This window comes from Lithobates pipiens, unplaced genomic scaffold (assembly GCF_037356315.1).
Source record: "Lithobates pipiens isolate NorthernLeopardFrog02 unplaced genomic scaffold, aLitPip1_a1.2 Scaffold_28, whole genome shotgun sequence".
NCBI lineage: Eukaryota > Metazoa > Chordata > Amphibia > Anura > Ranidae > Lithobates > Lithobates pipiens.
The window spans coordinates 169,039,126-169,061,637 of NW_027507789.1; the positions used below are offsets into that span (position 1 = coordinate 169,039,126).

Below are 22,512 nucleotides of genomic sequence, written 5' to 3' on the forward strand. Positions count from 1 at the left end.
AGATGCTACATGCCCTACAGTTGGTTCTATATGTTTTAATTGCAATATACTGCAAACTTTACCATAGTATGTTGTCCCAAGTGATCTTTTGATGTGGAGGACAGTTTCTCTCATTGTACCATTTAATATGTTATGATATCGTTGACATGCATCATGATCACTCACATGGCTTTACTATACTATGTTTTTCGATGTTTTCATCTATGTATGATATTACTGTTATAATTATTTGCCATTCATGATTGTAGAAGAATAAAATTAATTTTTTCTACATTGACTGCTTGCCATCCTTGTCTTCATGCCTCATTTAAAGTCCCAAACCCTCCTTAAAAAACAGAGAGATTGTTCCCTGTGTCCAGACCCTGTGTTGATTGTCAACACAAGGCTCTAGGCTGTGATTGGACACAGATGATCAGCAGGTCTTGTCCATGAATCGTTGGCTGTAACCCGCTGACAGACTGCGTGCGCTGTAAACCCCAAAACAGGCAGGGACGTACTAGTGTGTAGCTTTTCCTTTGCGAGCCACCTGTCCGCAGCACATTGCAGGCGGGCGGTCAGCAAGTGGTTATGGTGGGTTGCAGCGTGTAATGTAAAAATGCAGGCATGTTTTTTGCAACTTACTTCACATGTTACTGCAAGTTGCCACACCACAGCGGAGCTGCAGTGAATTGAGGTGAATATAATTTTGTGGCAATAAAAAAAATAGGTTCAGGGCCAATGCCAACCAGGGATGTGCGTAATGATCAGCTTATTATTGATTTACCAGGCTGGCTGCATGGTCCAGCTGTGTCTTCCAGATGGATAAACACTGCAATCACACAAATATGAAACATAAGGGGAACACAAAGACACTGAATTTCAAAAGAGCCAACTTCCCTAAACTATGAACCTTGCTAGAAGATATAAATTGGTATAAAATCTTAGAAACAAATAACACAGAGAGATGGGTTTGCTTTAAGAGCATATTAAATAAGGGCATTAGCCAGTACATCCCATTGGGAAATAAATTTAAAAGAGCAAACAAAAGTCATGGATGGCTTAACTCCAATGTAAAAATGCATATAAAAGCAAAGGAGAAGGCCTTCAAAAAATACATGGCCCCATAAAGAATGAGGAAGGACATCTAGTTACAATGGATGGGGAGATGGTGAAGGTATTACATTTATTCTTCTCCTAGGTCCTCGCGAGGGAATTGGGGACCTCAGTAACCAAAACTACAGTGTTTGTCCTCATGACACCTCACAGTAAGCACCCTCATGGCTCACAGAAGACAGAATTAGAAATAGACTTGGACAACGTAACATTAATAAACCTGTCACGGTCGTTCCACCACCCCGGTCACCCAAGTAAGACTTACCCGCAGGTTCCCGGTACGAGGGGATCGTCGGTGCCTTCGGACGCGGGTTGGCGCTAACGAACGCACGCGAGTGCACACAGTCCCCAACAGGCGCACGCAGGTGCGCGTTGACACGAGCGGGCGCACGCGGGTGCGCGACGAGCCGAACGGGCGTACGCGGGTACGCGGGGTCACGAACGGGAGCACGGTCACCCGCGGGGGTACGTAGACGTACCGTGCGACCGTTCTTGGCGCCCAGTTGCCTACTTAAGGGACCTGCTCCTGCTCCTCTGTGCTGTCCCGTCTGCAGCGTTCCCGTGACTCCTGCTATCTGTTCCTGTGTGTTTGTTCCTGATTCTGTACCCGGCCTGTTCCTGGACTTTGCCTGTTTGCCGCCTGCCTCCGACCCTTTGCCTGATTGACCACGCTTCTGCCTTCTGCCTTGTACCTCTGCTGCCCGATTGTTGCCGACCCAGCTCGTTCCTGACTACTTCTGCCAGTCTGCCTACGGACCTGCTCTGACTACTACTTCCGCAGCTCCTGCCTGTTCGCCTGTGCCAGCCGTCCAGCAGTTCCTGTCCAGCATCCTGCGCTGGTTGCACCTTCCGCTCCGGCCCACCATCTGCTCCGGTCTCTTCTACCAGCTGACCAGTCTGGCACTTGTGCCCTCCGGACTCCTGAAATCCCTGTTCCATCTCCAGGGGCTCTCGAGCCGGGGCTTACGAGGCGCCGCTCCCTGCACGCTTGGGCTCTCCAACCAGGTACGTGACAAAACCACTGGGACCAGATAGCTTAGGGAACTCAGTCAAGGACTTGCCAGACCATTGCAAGACAATCATAAATAAAAAAATAAATATATAAAACAGCATCAAAAATGGATATAATCCTGGGATGGGTATCAAAACCCAGGAGAAAAGGCTAAATGCCAAAGAGAAAGAACATAGTGAGAGAGGGAGTGACAGCAAGGATGTCACCCGAAAACAAGGCCACATACCTAAAGTGGGGTCCCCAGCATCCGGGATAGCGCCCTGGGCGCTCATATGACCACCCATTCCCCAGGCCGAACCCAGGCTATAAAGGGACACCAAGGGACCAGACCAAGTCAGGGGTCAGAGTGACACACCATCAGAAGAACTTCACAAAAATAATACAATAAATTTGTACATTTGAAATGCAGATTAACCATTGCCTAATCCCCTTAATTCATAAGTATAAAAGTAATTGGGGGCAAAGGATATGGAAAACCAAAGCACATTAGGGTGAGAAATCATCCCACGGTCATGGTTAGACCTATAGAAGCGGCTTAAAATACATAATTTATCCCTGGATGTTTGATAGTGGACAGATTAAAAATCCATTTAGTTTATTTCTATAGAAGCAAGTTGTCTACATCAGTGGTCATCAACCCTGTCCTCAGGGCCCACTAACAGGCCAGGTTTGCAAGATAACTGAAATATATCACAGGTGATATTATTTGCTGCTCAGTGATTGCAGTATTCTAGTCTGCATCTCCCCAAGGTAATACATAAAACCTGGCCTGTTAGTGGGCCCTGAGGACAGGGTTGATGACCATTGGTCTACATCACCACCTCTCTCATTTAGGGGAATGTATTCCAAGGCAAAAAAACTCATCTTTGTAGCATCAAATTTGTGGTAAAGCCCTATGTGGCAACTGATAGGACTCTCAAACTTCTTTGCATTTACCAATACAACGTGATCCCCAATTCTATGAAGAAATGGCCTCTTTTCAACATAGAACATATCACATTGGCATTCCATATAATACACAATGCCTAGCAAAATGAAATGAGGTCTATACATCCTGCCACTGGGCAACAACATTTCCTGCGCCTCCCAAATGTATTGGCAGAAGTTACATTTGCGACATTTGGCAGTACCACCAACTTTGGGAAATCCTTTCTTCCTAGAATGTACATTGTTACTATCGACTAGTTTGTCTCTTAGTATTGAATCCAATATAATTTTTTTATTGACTCCACATAAGTAAATGGATACTGACATACAAACAAAAGTTAGTAAGCCAAACAGATCTGCTTCAGCTGGAATGCAAGGGCGGTAAGTGCTGGAGACAAATGGTCCCATGGTCTGTTACCATATTTAAGGCCATTTGGTATTAGGTTGGCTAGCCATTGGGGAATCCTGTTGCAAGACCCCATCCTAAAGCACACCTTACTCCAACCCAAATTCACTTATTAAAGAGCATGCAATATCAAAAGCCAAGTTGCCCTGAGCCATCTCAAAACTGCTGCTGTATCAGGCCCCAGAGTAGGAGGTCTTTTTTAAAATCTGGTAAGCATGTATTGATGCCGCAGGAAAAAAATGCTTACTTTACGCTTTCATCTCCAATGGCCTTGGACCTTAAGGCTGGGTTTACACTATCTTCGCATGCCGCTCACAGCAGGGGTCCGATGCATCCCTGTTCACCATTTCAGGTCCGATTTCAGCCCAAATTATTATTTTTTGAATGATGTGCAGCTTCAATGACCAATATGAATGTGCAGAAGGCAGGAAAGGGATGGGCAAGTGTGAAACCTTTATTCAAGAAGTTTTAAGAGGCTGGACTTCATACCTTCTGCAGTCTACCCATATTCTCCTAGTAGAATGTCTACTAAAAACAGTTGTGCCAGAAAATGTTACTAAGGCCTGAATTCCCAGTGAAGAATAAGACTATCCTGATTTTGGAAACATAGCAGCAAAGGACAACTGATGCAGTGAAGGGGCAGTAGTGATCAGAGATGCCCCTCTATCGTGCCCAGTTAATGTCCACTCCCTGTAGAAACTAGACCAACCAAAAATGGATGGTATATGGGTCATTGTGATCATGTGTATTTTAGGTGTTTAGCTGCTTTTACCTAATCTGTAAAAGTTTTTTTTTTAAAAGAATTTTCCATTTTCATACCTTCATACCTTCACTGACAGAATTACGGTAGGTTTAGACCTGTATCTAAACCACTGCTCCTCTGAAAAACGGCTTTTTTGAGCTGTTTGTCAGGAGGGGAGTGATGCCTCATCACCTCTAATTTTAACCTCATAATTGCTACACAAATGTGCCGTAACCACGTGCATTGCACAAGGTTAAGATGCTCCCTCTTCCTCTAATCATTTCTGCCCTCGACAGAAGCTTTCTAGAACAGAGCTGGAAAATCTGGTAGAGATACTTCATCTACAGTAGTATAAAAAGTAGGTGGCTGATTAATTTTATTTGGGTGGAAGGACTTGAAGAGACCATGCGTGGTCCAGTACTTGTGGTTGGTGTGACTTTAAAGCTGAACTCTAGCCGAAAAAAACTTTTTGACATGTGCACTGTAAAAACAAATTTCATCCACGCTAATAAAGTATGTCTAGGCTACAATGTTAGATGTAGTTCTAGCTTTCATTATCCTCCATACAGTGCAGTCCATGCTGAACATTTAGCTTTGAGAGTTTGAGTTCCGTTATGATCACAGTGGGTTCCTCACACTCCAGTATCTAGATTTGGGAAACCGTTTGTATTTTCAGTGAATACAAGGTGCTCTGTGATTGGATGAAGGGAGATTGCCATTGAAGGAGGTGATGAAGTGATCTAGCAGGACTTCATTTTTTCTAACTATATCTCCACGTAAACTCCATGTTTATGGGCCAACTAATCACAAGAATGTTGAAGTCTGGGATACTTTTACATTTGGCTTATTATTTACGGTTGTATTTAAAAAACAAAACAAAAAAACGCAGCGCCGTTCACCCTCTAAAATTGCATTTATATTTGTTCAGTATGAATGAGGGCAAACGTTTTGAGGCTCTTTTCTCTACAGGTCGAATGTTTTTCATTCATACAGAATACAGTGAATTGGGAAAATATCATGTTTTTGAAGCAGATGATCATAAATTATTTGTCATCACGTCATTGTCTCATAATTGTCATCTAGTGGCTATAATGTGGTATTTCCTAATTCATTCAGTGAAAACATTTGACCTGGAGAGGAAATAACATTGCCCCTATTCACACAGAAAGAATGTACATTCTGTTTTACAGGATGAATAGCTCTGCATTTTCTTTTTTTTTTATATATATAAATACAAACCTCACTGTCCCTATGTACATTATCAATGTGTATTTTGTTCTAACCACTTCCTGTCTGCGCTATAGCTGATAGATGGCTACAGCATGGTTCTCCAGTTCTGAGAGGAAATCCAAGGATGTGTGTGCCTCCCGCGCATGTATCGGGTGCCCTGTGACCGTTGGGTGCTGTGGACACAGCTTTCTACTAACATCCAGTCTATCTAAGCAATGCTGAATTTCAATGAGGACTGAGATGACACCCAACCCTTGGCTCACCTGGGGAAGTTTATGAGCTGAGGGATTTAAATCACAGGAAAACCTTTCTTTTTAATTGGAAATAACAACCTCTTTGGCTTTGATTTACCAAATGAATAGAAAAGTTGAAGAGAGTAGAGTACTTGGCTGGGGGCAGATATACATTTGTCTACCAAGCCGGTGTTAATATGATATGCTGGGTTGGTGGCTGGTTGGAGTCAGGATATTGTCCCATTCAACCATGGATCAGAATGGGTCTTGTAGTCATTAATAAATAATGTATAATATATACATTAGGTGCACGATTCCTGTTCAGACCTGTAATCAAAGTATCTAGGATAAGGAGGTCTTCTAGCTCCATCTTTCTTGCTTTGTACTCCCTAGCTACCATGGGACTGAATGCCAGAGCTGCAAGGATAGTGTATTTAAAAAGGTGTGTCACAATGAACCATGTGCTCTAAGAACACATACCTTCTTTTTTCCATGACCACCAATCAATATGGAAACATGACACTCCTTTAGTCCTTTCCTACAATTGAAGGGACATGCTCCCCAGACTAAACATTCACAGTGCTTCCTTGGGAAAAGACGTTTTAACTTCATTAATCAATTATTCTTTAGTTTGTCCCCACCATTAAAGGGCCAATTAGTTGTTTTCAAAACCCCCTGTCCAGGCCAAATGTTTTGAGTTCTTCCTTGGGTGAAGAAATGTTAACTCGATTACCCAATCATTCTTTCGTTTGTCCCAACCATTGAAGAGCATGTGCTTGCCCCGTTGGTCAAATGTTCCTAGTCCTTTATTGGATGAAGAAGTGAAATGGTAACTTGATTACTCAATCACTCTTTAGTCAGTCCCTACCATTGAAGGGCCACATGTGTTGTGTTTTCCCTTCAGGACAAACATTCTCAGTCCTTCCTTGGGAAAAGAAGTGTTAACTTCATTACCCAATCATTCTTTGTTCATCCCAACCATTAAACACCTTGTGTTTGCCCGACAGGCCAAATATTCCCAGCCCTTCCTTGAACAAAGAAGTTTTAACTTGATTACCCAATCATCAGCCCATCCCTATCATTAAAGTGAAGAAATCTTGAGTGAAGAAATGTTAACTTGATTACCCAATCATTCTTGAGTCCATCCCAACCAATAAAAAGCTCGTGTTTGCCCCCCCCCCCTCCAGGCCAAACATTCCCAGACCTTTCTTGGGTGAAGAAATGTTAACTGGATTACCCAATCATTCTTTAGTCAGGCTCTACCATTGAAGGGTCATGTGTGTTGTGTTTGCCCCCCCCCCCCCCAGCCAAATGTTCTCTGCCCCTCTTTGAAGAAGTTTTAACTTGATTACCCAATCATTCTCTAGTCTGTCCCTACTATTAAAGGACCAGATGATTTGTGTTTGCCCCCCTAGTCAAACATTCCCAGTCCTACCTTGGATAAAGAAATGTTAACTTGATTACCCAATCATTCTTTAGTTTGTCCCAACCATTGAAGAGCATGTGCTTGCCCCGTTGGTCAAATGTTCCTAGTCCTTTATTGGATGAAGAAGTGAAATGGTAACTTGATTACTCAATCACTCTTTAGTCAGTCCCTACCATTGAAGGGCCACATGTGTTGTGTTATCCCCTCAGGACAAACATTCTCAGTCCTTCCTTGGGAAAAGAAGTGTTAACTTCATTACCCAATCATTCTTTGTTCATCCCAACCATTAAACACCTTGTGTTTGCCCGACAGGCCAAATATTCCCAGCCCTTCCTTGAACAAAGAAGTTTTAACTTGATTACCCAATCATCAGCCCATCCCTACCATTAAAGTGAAGAAATCTTGAGTGAAGAAATGTTAACTTGATTACCCAATCATTCTTGAGTCCATCCCAACCAATAAAAAGCTCGTGTTTGCCCCCCCCCCCCCCCCTCCAGGCCAAACATTCCCAGACCTTTCTTGGGTGAAGAAATGTTAACTGGATTACCCAATCATTCTTTAGTCAGGCTCTACCATTGAAGGGTCATGTGTGTTGTGTTTGCCCCCCCCCCCCCCCCAGCCAAATGTTCTCAGCCCCTCTTTGAAGAAGTTTTAACTTGATTACCCAATCATTCTCTAGTCCGTCCCTACTATTAAAGGACCAGATGATTTGTGTTTGCCCCCCTAGTCAAACATTCCCAGTCCTACCTTGGATAAAGAAATGTTAACTTGATTACCCAATCATTCTTTAGCCCAGCCCAACCAATAAAGAGCTTGTGTTTGCCCCCCCCCCCCCCCAAGGCCTAACGTTCCCAGCCTTTCCGGAAGTGTTAACCTGAATACCCAATCGTGTGCAAGGGAAACGAAAGTTAAACATAGTATTTTCTTATTCACTTTGTTAAATACAAAATACACTATGATGGCTATGCAGAATGCCTTGCAAACGTTTATTGAATAGGTATGCAAAAGTGAACCAAAAGCATATGTAAAAGAAGCAAAATCAATGACTGATCATCGAGCTATTCTGTTTTTGTTTTACATTTTTTGTACGCTTTCTGTTTTTGTTGATGAAACAACTTTTCCATCCACTATATCTTCATAGAAGGTCATAACTTTTCTGGTTTTGCTTGAATCTAAATAAAGAAAGAATGGCAGTCAACAAAAACAAAACAAAACACAAACTAAAGCATAAAAAACAAAAAGAAAATAAAAAGATAGAGGGAGACAGATTTACAAAAGGAAGCAAGTAGAGATGTACTATACAGTATGTATGACAAAATGAGGTGTCATGTAGATTAGGTGGTGGGTGCTAGCATAAATATTTACCTTTGGATCCCACTGAACCTGCAGACTGTTGAGTGGTGGACGAAGAGGCTCCAAAAGCCCTTTAACATAGAGCCAACTCATTAGTATCACTATCTTGAGAAATATCTCCAATTTTCTTTTAATATACTCCTTTGACTTACCCTCCTCCTCCCTCTAGTAGGATGCGATATTGCTCAATCTCCTTCTCCAGCCTGCTTTTGATATCCAGTAGTTGTCTGTACTGATCACTCTGGCGTTCCGTGTCAAACCTTATTTGAGACAATTGTTCTTCTATCCCATCAATAATGTCCTTCAGTTTTGAAATCTGAGCACAGTACCGACCCTCTGTTTCTGCCAAGGTCTGTTCGAGGCTCTTTTTCTAAATATTGATAGTAATGATAAAAAACGTTTTAAAGAAATATGGATAAAAGTGATAAGGAAAAAATGGTGCCCATGTCAACATACTAGAACATATTTGTAATTTCTCTAGGGCAGCCTTTCTGAGCCTTTATAACATGGAAGAACCCTTGAAATAACTTTCTGGCCCCAGGGAACCCCTGCTAATAATTTATTATATCTACAGCTCATGGTATATTAGTGTGATGGGCACTAGGAGCAATATATATCTATGGTCAGTGGGAAAAAATCCCCCTCTTACAGATAGCATAAAAGATCATTGGTGTCAGTAGGAATACCAAACAACCTGTTGAGGAACCCTAGGGTTTCATGGAACCCTAGCTAAGAATGGCTATTCTAGGCGCATTCAATACATTCAACTTCTATTTGGATATACTCTATTTGAACTTGGCACCTCCTTTTTTTTTTTTTTTTTTTTTATTATACAGTTTCAATTAAAATTTCCCCATATCCTTTAACAGCCAAATTTATCAATCCAAGAGTTACTGAAAATAACCTTCTCCAATAAGCTTAAAGGGGTTGTAAAGTCAGAATATATATATTTTTTTATCCTAATGCATTCTATGCATTAAGATAAAAAGCCTTCTGTGTGCAGCACCCCTCATCCCCCCCATAATACTTACCTGAGCTCCCTGCGTCTCGTCCGTATGGGACTCCCCTCCTCATTGGCTGAGACAGCAAAGCTGCGCCATTGGCTCCCGCTGCTGTTAATCAAAGTCAGTAAGCCAATGAGGAGAGAAAGGGAGTGGAGCCAGACCAGGGCTTTGTGTCTGAATGGCAGCAAGCTGCCTGCTGTGGGGGCGCTCAACAGGAGGGAGGGGCCAGGACCACAAAAGAGAGACCCAAGAAGAGGAGGATCTGGGCTGCTCTGTGAAAAGCCACCCCAGACCAAATGTTTCCAGCCCTTAACAAGACGATACAATCACTTTAAAAGGAATTGTGTTGTTGTCCCAATGTAAAAATATGTCAGCCAAAATGAGTAGTGTCAGGCCCATCAACGGACATGCCTGTAGATCTGTACCAAAAAAAAAAAAAAAATAGAAGTCTTGACCAATGTGTTAAAAATTAAAGTTATGATTTTATATAGTGTCGTACACTAATAAGTGGCTGAAAAAGGTGCATACATGTATGTTTCTATATGTTGTACTTGACAGAATGAGTTCTATCTTCAGTGTTTAAGACTACCTAAAAGGTTTGGAAATATTCAATTGTTTTAACACATTGCTTTTAATTTGATAACCCTATGGGGTTGATTTACTAAAATCTGTAACTTCGTAGAAACCAATCAGCTTCCAGGTTTTTTTTTTTTTGTCAAAGCTTATATGAACAAGCTTACGTTTGAAGCTGATTGGCTACCAGTTTTAATAAATCAACTGCTATGTTCCTTGACTAAATAAAAGTTATATATTTTACTGTATCCATATTCTTAGATACACAAATACATATATTCACTCTGTACAAGAAAGCAAATTATGCTTAACGCTGTATCATTTTATTATGTTTTTTTTTTTAATATACATTTTTAAAACATACAAGAAGATGCTTTTGGACTTACACATTTTTTTTGTAGGGCGTGATACTTTCTAGGCTGAATGATTGATACGTCTGCCCATCCTTCTTTCATAGATTATGTTTCTTTCATAGAAGCTGTAGTACGACTTCTATAAATGGATTAGCTGGGCAGGAAGGGCGAGCAAAGTCAGGATCTCTTGATGAGAGTCTGATAGTCCCTTAACTGTGTTAACCCCGCCAAACCAGAAGATTATTGTGGCAGGGGTAGGGTGGGGCATGGAAAGAGGAGGATTTCAATGAAAAGAAGAGGGATCAGCACCAGGGACAGATCCTACTGCTTGTAGGTTGTGCCCTGTGTGCTGGTTTTCCTATTTATTTTTTTGGGCTACTCTTAAGCTTTATTGTGGTTTTGTATTTATTAAAAAACATATTTTAAATGCAACTGGTGTACCTACTTACCTACCTACCTAAATACTTGAAATTGACTTAATTTTAGTATCCTGTGCAGCAGCAATGGGAGAAGAAGGGGCAGTACTTAAGGCTAATGCTACTTAAGGCTGTCCTACTTGCACATGTGCTCAAAAAGAATGTGTTAATAGGAGGAAAGAGCAGAAAGATGACCTTATCAGCTCACTTGTGGCTCTTTTACTGTCCATTCACAGACTTGGTGTAGTGACCTAGCTGAGTAGCATAACTGCAGAAGAGAAAAGCCAGGTCACTAGGCTGGCACCTACATGTCTTGACAGCTTCTAAGCATGTAGAAAACCAATATTATTGTAAAAATATTTCAGAAACATGGTCAATCAAGTCTATATAATATTATTATGATGTTCCTGTGTCATAAAATGTGTGACTTTGCACTCAAACTTACACCCAGGTCCAAAACCTTAGTCTTACCATTGCCAGCTGGGACTGTAGCTCTATCTCCAAGCTTTGAAGTGATCTCTTTAAGTCGGTAATCTCTGTACTCTTAGTCTGAACCTCCGCTACCCCAGCTGAGATCTCTTTCTTCAGCTCATTGCTCTAAAACAGCAAAACAGAACGTCAATTTTTAATAATATTTGTCATTTATTGTCCATTGGTAACTTTCCATAATTGTAAACTTTCTTCTTGTAAGAGGACCATAATAGCCGTGAAATAATATAGAATAAACCTCCTTCACAAAATCCACCTATTATAACCCAACCAAAATATTGTTTTAAAAGCTTTGAATGTAGTAAGGAAGAACAAGCACAGTCCTGACTTCTGGGATGAATTGTAATGCTGAATCTTCTTGCCTAACATCGGCAGCTGACCTCACAAATGCTCCTTTTTGGCTGAATTGGCTCAAATTGCCACAAACTCCAAAACAAACTGGAGAGGATAGGTGGGACATCAGATTAATGTCTGTAGTTTTGGAATGGGATGTCTAACAAGTTTATTTAAATGCGATGGTCATGTGCAACAAACTTTTGGTTAGAACGTGTACTTTATGGTGCAACGTATTACCAGTATAAACGGAGCAATAGCTGCTAACAACTGGTCAACGACCTGGTGAAAAACAGTATAATGTGCTGATGAAAACTCATGTGATCACTTTCTATACCTGCTGCAAAAACTGAGCTTCAGCTTCTTTCCTGTTCTTCTCAGCCATGGCCTCATACTGCTCCCTCATGTCATTTAGGATTTTGGTCAGGTCAATGCCTGGAGCTGCGTTCATTTCAACGGTGACCTGTCCAGTTTCTCCACCAGCCAGAGATCCGATCTCCTAGTTGGGAAGAAGAAAACAAGATCAACATGTCAAAACTGTATTTTTTCATACTATTATGCTTTTTATGTTACTATGACATACTAGAAAACACTGCCACACAAACCAGTGGACCTTCTGGAGATCAAACTCCTTAAGAGGACAGGTATATTGGATACATTCTTTATGAGTATAGTTGAGTAAAAAATAAAAAATCTGCTTTGATTGCTATTTGCTCACTTTCCTTCTGCAATCTGACCTATCTTGTTCACATCAAGATAGCTAAAAGTTCTTAATGCTGCTGGACGTTTTAATACATTTTTGTTAACATTAAGGCTTTTTTGAAATAAGGATTTAAGTAAAATTTCATCCCTCATCTTGGTAGACAAAAGATACATGCATGTGGGCATCTAACAATGCCTATTCCATTCTGTATGTCTTTTAGTATTAGGTATGTGTTTTAAGGGAAAAGGCCAGAAATGTTTTGGCTTGTCTCCCTGACTTTTATTGGAACAAAGTTGTATCTGGACTTCTTGTTGTGGTGCTTCAACTCATCTTGGTAGACAAAAGATACATGCGTGTGAGCTTCTAACAATGCCTATTAGCATACTGGCTGCTAAAACAACTTATAAATGTATCTACATCAGTCAATCAAAGCAAAGTCTTCCAATTACATAGCAATGAAAACAGAATTCTAGTAAATTTCATTCATGCACAGACAGGTCTCCTGTAAAATTCCCATTGCTCAAGAGAGAACATGGACTGCTTTCCTCTGTCATTGTTGGATTTAGGCCACCTACATGCACTTCAATTCTAAATGTTTACATAAAAGATAATAATAGGTTATAAGAGCAAACATGTGCTACTAAATTGAAATCTACACAATTCCTGCCACTTTCAGACTTGCTTGGTGTTAATGAAAAGGGCATTGATACAATCCAGTGTAACCAGTATTGATGCCACTTTCAGCAAATTAAAAGGACTTTTTTTTTGTAAAAAGCTCTATCTGTCAACATTTCTTTTTAGTCATGCACCTTTAGCCCCCGTACACACGGTTGGACATTCTGACAACAAAATCCATTGGATTTTTTCCGAAACTGGTGTTGCATACACATGGTCGGACAAAGTTGTCGGAAAATCTGATCGTTCGTAACGTGATGATGTTATTTCATTACGACGGGACTATGTACAGGCTAGGAGCCAATAGCTTTGGTCTAGGAATTGGATCTGAGCATGCGTGGCGCTTTGTCCGATCGGAATTCTCTACAAACGATCGGACAAAGTCCGATCGGATCATGTTGTCGTAAAATTTTATATCCAGCTCTCTAACTTTGTTGGTCGGACATTCCAACAGAAAAGGTCCGATGAAGCCCACACACGATCGGATTATCCGACAACACGGTCTGATCGGACATTTTCCGTCGGAATGTCTGACCGTGTGTACAAGGGCTAACAGTTAGACATGCTTGCATGTTGCTGTGGTATGCTTGTTGGTAGGGGTTAATTTAGTGCCCCTTTAAGGGAGAACTTTTTCTCGAAATGCTCCCAGGGAGTGAGGTAAGTTCACATTCTTCCTGGCAGGATCATAGCTTAGTCAGTGTTTGGTAGGCTATGGGAGTAGGTATGCATGGTTGGAGAAATGGATTAAGGACTTGCTACCCCTGTTTGGGCGCCACTGTACATGGTTGTGGAAGGTACACTGCCATGAAAAGAGGACTTGTTATGTTACTCCATGGGAGAGGATTCATTTATTTGGACTGTTACTATTGACTAACTCATGTACAATAAATGGCCTTTGGCCAATTTGGAATGATTGCAGTGGATGCCTGTTAACAATGGAGATGTAAGTTGGGAGAGCACCTCTTTGAGCCTTAGTGGAGTACCACATGGTGGGATGTAGGATCCTGGTGAGTCAACTCCAGTGTAAACCTTGTCGGATTGGGGCAGGTGGTGGATAGGAGATAGGTCTCCCTCTGCGACCAAGCAAGTTACCAATGACCTAATATCTCATGGGTCTCAGGTGTTCGGCAGAGTATCAGAATCCTATCCTGTAATCACAGGAAAGACACTGGACCTGATGCAAGGAGTCAGGCCTAAAGCCAAGATTGGAGGTTCATTGCTACGTTGACCAGGATTATGCACACAAAAGGCAGAAATGGAGTTCTGTTTGGGTTGTGGACTGTAAATGGCCAGTGAGTTTAGGCCTTAGTCAGTCCTTTTCTGAAAGAGTCCACCTGGTGGAGTGTTTAGCTGACTTTGTCACTGTTGGCCCTGTTGCTGCTGCCTTGACTCCCAAGAGCTTGTGCATAGGGAAGGGTTCTTGGGGAATCTAAATCTAGGGGTTTGTCTACATAACTAGGAACTGAGCTCCCAACAACTGCCCCTGTAGGATTTTTTTGAGGTCAAGTGAATACATCACAGGGAGTAGTAAAATCTCTAGGAAAAAAGTAAAATAAACCGCTAATGCTGGGAGAGGCTCTAGAAAGTATTGTCTGGGGGGTATATTTGGGTCATACAATAAATTCTGCAATGCTTTAAAAACCTTATTTTTATCTATAGTATGTTATTATATAATCAAATTTGCTCATTGCATAAAGTATGCTGTTTTCACTTTCTGCAGTGTTGCACAATGGCTGCTCACTAAAGTGGTTCTAAAGGATTTAGGTTTTTTAAGATAATGCTTTCTCTGCATTAAGGTAAAAAACCTTCTGTGTCTAGGATACCCCCCCTCCCCCCAGGCCTCTATTATACTTAACTGAGCCTAATCTGGATCCAGTACTGTGCAAAAGAGCAGCATCTCTCTCCCTCCTCATTGGTCAGATTAATAGCAGGAGGAGCCATTGGCTTTCTGCTGCTGTCAATCAATCCTGTGACAAGGAGCAGGGGTTGGGCCGAGCCCCACTGTTTGTAACTATGGACGCAGCCAGTGAGGCACATGCGTGAGCCCACACGAGTGCCCCCCAGGGAGAGGCTTCCAATTGGGGGCACACAGCAGTCGGGGAAGGAGCTAAGAGCACCAGTGGGGGACTCCAGAAGAGGAGGATTGGGGATGCTCAGTGCAAAAAACATTACACATAGCAGGAAAGTATAACATGTTTATTTTATTTTTTTAAAGTCCGAAGGTTTACAATTACTTTAATTCTTCTTTTATCATCCCATATGGGACCAACCTGGGACCAAACAAATTGCGAACATTGTATGTGGACATTTCTACTTGACCGGAAATCAATTGTTTGATCAACTTTTGTTGAAGGGACATACTGAAAACATTTCTTGATCAGCAGCTGCAGCCAGTGAGCAGGGTATTCTGACAGTGGTGGCTTCAGCTGTCAGAATACAATGTCCGGGGGAGGGGATTCCTCCATGCACCTCGTTTGTGGAGGAACGAAAAAAAAAACCTGTCTATTGCCAGTTTAAGAGTAATGAGCTATCTGCAATCTCTACACCTTTAAATGCTTCTGGTTGCCAGAGACCACATCACGTCAAGCTTTTTGTCACATAAGAATCTTCAGATGATTGGTAGATGATAACAGTTACTGTGCCAATTTGGGGAACCTCTAAACCAGGGGTCTCCAAACATTCTAAACAAAGGGCCAGTTTACTGTCCTTCAGACTTAAGGGGGTCCAGACTGCTGGAAGTTGAAAAAGTCCTGTTGTCATTGGGAATGAACAATTGTCCCATCTTTGGTTTCAGTGAGAGGAATAGCATTCCCTCATTTGTGTCAGTGGGAAGAAATGTGCCCCATTGTTGGTGTTATTGGGAGGCATTGTGCCCTATCATTAGTGTCATTTTGCCCCATCTTTGGTGTCATTGTGCCCCATCTTTGGTGTGATTGGGAGGAATTGTGCCCCGTCTTTGGTGTAATCGGGAGGAATTGTGCCCCATCTTTGGTGTGATCGGGAGGAATTGTGCCCCATAGTTGGTGTCATTGGGAGGAATTGTGCCCCATTGTTGGTGTCATTGGGAGGAAGTGTGCCTCATCCTTGGTGTCATTGGGAGCAATTGTGCCCCATCATTGGCGTCACTGGGAGGAGTTGTGCCCCATCCTTGGGGTCATTGGGAGCAATTGTGCCCCATCATTGTTATTAGTGGATGAAAATAGTGCCCCAACGGCCAGATAAAAGCAGGCAAATAGCCGCATCTGGCCTCCGGGGCACAGTTTGGAGACCACTGCTCTAGACCTAGGCGCTTTTGAATTAGGAAGTACACACTATTCTTCACAAAGATTTCCCATCTTACCACGCTTTCTATTTTCTCAAGAAAAAAAGAGAGAAGGCAGTTGCTGACATTTTGTGCACTATTGTAGCCAAACGAAAAAATTTTATGACATTTTTTACCTCCGCATGATTCTTCTTGAGATATAATAGTTCTTCTGTTAGGGACTCAATCTGTAATTCCAGATCAGACCTGGACATGGTCAGCTCATCCAAGACTCTTCGCAATCCATGGATGTCAGCCTCTACGCTTTGGCGCAAAGCCAACTCATTCTCATATCTGTGGAAACATCACAGCTATAAGTATCATAGACTTTTACCTATGCCCATCTTGTTAGGAGATATCCACTACATAAGTAAACATGTTACAATATCTAACTCACTTTAGTCTGAAGTCATCAGCTGCCAACCTGGCATTGTCAATCTGCAAAATGTACTTGGAATTTTCAATAGTTGCAGCAAGTATCTGAAATGGGAAAGATTGTAAATAACTGGTGCAATATACAGTACAGTGAAACCTGAGTATCGTGGTTTACGAGTTTTTCGCAATACGAGCTAAAAAGAAAAAAAAATCCTGACTCAATTTGCGAGTGCTCTCTCGCAAGACAAGCAAGATTCAAGCTGCTGGGGTGTGCAGTTCCGCATTTGGGCAGAGGTTCAGGGGATGCGGGTGGCGCTCGGAGACACTCCATTTCGGAGTGTCTCAGAGCATCTCCGAGTGTCTCTGGCCACATGTGGTACTGCATACACCGACGCCTCCGCACTTCTGGCCACATAAAGTACTGCATACACCAGCAGTCATTGAGTTTCCATTGATTCCTATAGGGAAACTCAATTTGATATATGAGTGCTTTGGATTACGATTCTTCTGGAACGGATTATGCTCGTAATCCAAGGTATTACTAGTAAACATAAAAACCATCTAAAAACATACGCATTGCTGGTAAACTATATGAGAAATAGATTTTTTTAAATCTCAAGTCACAGCCAAAATCAAGACTAAAGCAGGTCATACATGGCTTGAATTCCAAAAAAATTTTTTATGAGAATCTTAACTAAGAAATTTCTTTCGAATTTCCCACTATTAGTGGGCTGCAGCAACGAACAATTTTTATGCTTGACTGATCAGGCACATTGGATTTTTTGGGAAAAACAAACAAACTTCTAATCAATGATGGGAGAATCGTGTGAGAAATATAATCGAAAAAGAAATGTGCATGAAAAGAAAATTCCCGGAAAAAAAAAAGATTCCCAGCCACGAAAAAAAATATCTGTAGCAACATGAGGTGAAATTGAAGGCTTGGTTGGCCAAATTTCAAAATGAATGGTGGCATCATTGGATAACAAAACACACAAAATTTCTGATTTTCGAAAGAAAATTCATTGAGAATGGGACCCATGTATGGTCTGCATTAGCCTGTAGACAGTTATATCCAAATGAAGTGTCAGCATGTTGTACTGTATATAGGAACCCTAGTGCTTCCCCTCCCTCTCCCAATCTATGTTCTAAAGCCTCATACACACAATCGGACTTTGTACAAACTTTCCCGTGGACTTTTGTACAAAGGGCGTTGGCCATAAATTTGTATTGCATACACACGATCAGACTTTTTAGACAACAAACACGAATGTAGTGACCTTTCAACTTACTGACGACACTTCAAAAGAGGACATCCAATTACTCAGGCGCCACCCTTTGGTCAACTTCTGTATTGTTGTCTGATCTTTTGCATTGGTTCTAAGCATGCGTGTTTGTACTTTGTACAAAAGTCCTATGGTTTTCTTATGGTTTTGACAACATAAGTCCATCGGACTTATGTTGTCAAAAAATGTGTCCGTTCGCACAGTCAACAAAAGTCAGATGAAAACTGAAAAAGCTTGTCCAATGGAGCGTACACACGGTCGGATGTTGCCTTAAAACAGCTAATTTGCATGTTTGTTGTCAAAAAGTCCGATTGTGTGTACGGGCCTTAAGACTGGCCATGCATTATCCAATTTTCTTATACAACTTTCCTTTAGGTTTACTAAAACCATATATTATGAGGTCAGTCCTAAATACTTTCAAATTGTTTTCAATCAGGCAGGCCCTTGCACTACATAGTTAAAGGTAAATCTAAAGGAAATTGAATAAGAAAATTGTATAATGTATGACCAGCCTTAGAATAAAGGAAGCTAATATTGTATTACGTTCAGGTAACTACATATGCTAAAGTAAAAAGTCAGTTTTACATTGTTAGCAGTACTTTGAAGACTCATCTCTTCAGGCAAGCCTCCAACTAATCTTTTATCGCTTCCACCAGCTCATTCCCCACAGTTACAACCTCTTGCACCACTTGCCCCACCCTATTAGATTGTAAGCTCTTATGAGCAGGACTCTTAACCCTCTTGTATTTTATTGTATTGTAACTTACTGTCTCCCCTTTATATTGTAAAGCGCAGAGTAACCTGTTGGCGCTATTTAAATCCTGTATAATAATAATACTTTTTAATGCATTTTTCACCAAAAGAAAATATACCACCATCTAATAAAATGTATTTAACATCCAATCAGTAACAACGTTAAAGTCTAGTACACACAATCAGAATATTGTATAAAAAATACAGCTTTCGATACAATCGTACGATAATCTGATCGTTAGTACACAGCTTTCGTCAGTTATCAGAAGGGGCAAACACGAAAACTTTTCTCATACGATACCAGATCGTACAATTTTCATTTAATCAGTACAGTTTTTGTCTGAAAATACAATACAATACATCACTTCTAAAAAAAATTCTGTTGTAAGAGAATTCTCATACTTTAGTAACTGCTTAGTTCTCGATATGGAGACTAGTATGCAAAAACAGACAATCATTCATCCAATAATCTTATTGTATGGCTTTACTATACTAGGCTTTACGTATTTTTGTAAATCATCGGTCACTGTAGGGACACTCAGGAAACAAATGTTTCCTATGTGTTCCATTCACACTGCAACACAGCCTAGCGCTGTGCTAAAATGCAGATAGGCTGCATTTTAGCACAGCGCATCACAACGCCCACCATTGCACTGAATTAAGTGTACGTTTTGTGCACTTCAAATAAAGTTAGTAGAAAAAAAAAGGGAGCAGTGCAATGCGTTTAATCATGCATCACACTGCCCCCTAGCGCAGCCAATAGAAATATGTCTGTGTATACTGCGTGATTGTATACTGTGTGTGTGTGTTTGTGTATACTGTGTGGCCCCATAATGTCTGATTGGCTGGGGGGCCCCATAATGTCTGATTGCCTGGGGGCCCCATAATCTCCTATTGCCCGGGGGCCCCATGAGTTGTCAGTCCGCCCCTGCACCAATGGTCAAGATACTAGCTCAACACATGTAAAAGTATGCAGTCATTGTATTTCAATGTATTTCCCACAGGATTGGGATATTTTCATGGGTTTGAATGTACAGTAATACAGATTTTGCTCAAAGCTATGAAAGTCAAACCAATAATATAATACTACACATAGAACTGTAATGTATATGTAATCAACGTTGTACAATTTTTCAGTAATAGAATGCATTGTACAAGCAGCACTGATTAGTCACTAGAACAATGTGTCCCAACCTCTATTGTGCATAGGCTTCAGTTAACTCTGCATTTGTATTACAGCTGGATCATCCAGTTAGGGCAACCTGCAGGAGCTCACACCAGCCACTGCACATTTGGATAGACTTTGTGCTTAGGCCATTTAGACTTTCAACAGTGAATAGTTGGGAATATATGAAAAAATTTAATTTTTGAAATTACCCCTGACCACCTTTTCACATATTTGGTCTGTGCAGGACAAGCAGTGATTTTCTTCTGCATTTTCCAGAAGAAGATGCATTATAAAAATACGTTCTAAGTGCATTTTAATGTAGGCTCTAAATTACAGTAATTGTTATCTCCCTAAATGTTCTCGATAAAACGAGGTAGGCACAAAGCATAGCTGCTCAAATATTTTTTTCATACAGTATAATTATACAAAATGTGTAGGTATCACATTGTCCTACCTTATTCCGGAGGTCATCAATAATATCAAAATATTTGCTGTAGTCTGCTGCTCCAGCACCCGTAGTGGAACCTGGACGTTGTTTTTCATACCATTCTTTTATTTTGCGCTCAAGTTCGGTATTGCTCTCCTCTAAGGACTTGACTTTGTCCAAGTAAGTAGCTAAACGGTCATTGAGATTCTGCATAGTCTGTTTTTCATTGGTAGCAAGTAGACCACCGCCTGCTCCACCATATCCTCCCCCACCAAATCCCCCACCGCCTGCTCCACCATATCCTCCAGCAAATCCCCCACCACCTGCTCCACCATATCCTCCAGCAAATCCCCCACCGCCTGCTCCACCATATCCTCCACCAAATCCCCCACTGCCTGCTCCACCATATCCTCCACTAAATCCCCCACCAGCTCCCCCACCAGCTCCCCCACCATATCCTCCACCAGCCCCTCCACCATATCCTCCACCAGCCCCTCCACCATATCCTCCACCATCCCCTCCACCACTAAGCCTGCCCTGCTGACCTGCTCCAAAGCCAGCACTAAATTCATTACTTCCAAGGCCACTATCATAATAATCACCAAAACCTTCACCATTCATCACTAACCCTTTTCCTCCACTAGATGACATTCCTGAACTTTTGCCGTATTGCGTATAGAATGCCATTATGAATGAAGTGCTAAACTAAAGTTGGAGAGCTATCACTGTGATAGGGAGCAGACCACATTACGGACCTCCCTTATATATAAAGTTTAAATGGGTGTAACCTCTTGTCTTCCTTTACTGGGAAATATTATTGTGTAAGTTCCGTGGTTTGGTGCCCATCTGGGTAATTTATTCTTCTTCAATATGTTCCAATCTGCACAAATATTTTAGCTCAAGGCTATGTTTATTAAATTAAAAGGTGAATATGGGTGGAGTGACTTTAAACTGTCATTATATTATCTTTAAGCTGCTGAAGCCTATCTAGACCTGCCTAAACTAATTATTTATGCTTTATATTGTAATGTTTGTGCTGGAAGCAGTAATATTTTTGCCAACCGATAGACAGGCTCTGTTATCCAGGTTGTAGTTTCTCTTTTACTCGCCAAGGTTGAATTTTGATATGTGCCAGAGGACAGACACAGATCAGAAAAAGGTGGATGAGTTAGAACGTATGGACTTTAAAAACCATAATCATTTTATAGCATATTATAGCTATTTTAGGACTATACGAAAACAAGACTTTGCAAAAGGCAGCTTGTTGACATATCACCTCTTCACCAACTTCTGAAAAGCAATCCACCACGGGGCAGCAATGATGGTAAATGAGAACTTTAAGCCCCCATTACACCCTCAGAGCTCCCTTAGATCCCCTTTTGTTCCATGCACCCATCAGAGCCCAGCTCCTCTCCCCTCTTACATCCCGCTGAGACCAGTCCTCCTCAGACTGACACCAGTGATGCGAGGGCATTTATTTCCACTGACATTGATGCAGGACTATTTTTTTCTCTTAGCAATGCCACTGCCACAGGGACCATTTTACTTTCATGACACCACCAACACAGCAAAAATGTTTTCTTCAAGTAATGCCATTGAAGCAGAAACATTTTTTCCTTCAAGTGACACCAGCGAAGCAGGGCCACATTTTCCTTCATATGACACCACTGACACATGGATATATTTTCCTTTAGTGACATCTTGAAATGTGTCGATGGTGTGTTTTAAATTTTTTCTTATGGCGATTAAATATCATTGTTCCTGAAGAAACCACACAAAAGGATATCGGGGAACTGGAGAAAATGCAGAGAAGGTCAACCAAACTGATAAGAGGCATGGAGGAGCTCAGCTATAAAGAAAGATTAGAGGAACTGAATTTATTCTCTTTTTAGAACAGGAGATTAAAAGGGGGGCTTGATATGATAAACATGTATTAATAAATAAGTGGTCCATATAGGGAGCTTGGTGTTGAGTTATTCAATTTAAGGTCATCACAGCGGACAAGGGGCACTCTTTAAAGTGGTTGTAAACCCTGTTACACCACTTTTACTTACAGGTAAGCCTAAAACAAGGCTTACCTGTAGGTACCGTGAATATCTCCTAAACTTACACAGTTTAGGAGATATTCAGTATATGCGCTACTGCCGACGTCATCGTTGCATGCATACTGAAGAATTGGGACACTTGTGCCGTTTCTTTATGGTCGTGCCGCAACCGACGGCTCTTGTGTGCATGTGT

General features: G+C 41.4%; 1 protein-coding gene across 1 annotated transcript; it reads right to left on the bottom strand.

The window, feature by feature from the left end:
• Positions 1–8,040: 8,040 nt before the first annotated feature.
• LOC143935767 (keratin, type I cytoskeletal 12-like) lies at positions 8,041–21,022 on the bottom strand. Its single transcript, XM_077459874.1, has 8 exons — positions 20,302–21,022; positions 16,666–16,748; positions 16,406–16,562; positions 11,927–12,088; positions 11,239–11,364; positions 8,574–8,791; positions 8,434–8,492; positions 8,041–8,240 (listed from the first exon to the last, which is right to left on the bottom strand). Exons 1-8 carry the CDS (start codon positions 20,959–20,961, stop codon positions 8,143–8,145), a joined length of 1,563 nt encoding a protein of 520 aa, XP_077316000.1. The 5' UTR covers positions 20,962–21,022; the 3' UTR covers positions 8,041–8,142.
• Between the last annotated feature and the right edge of the window lie 1,490 nt (positions 21,023–22,512).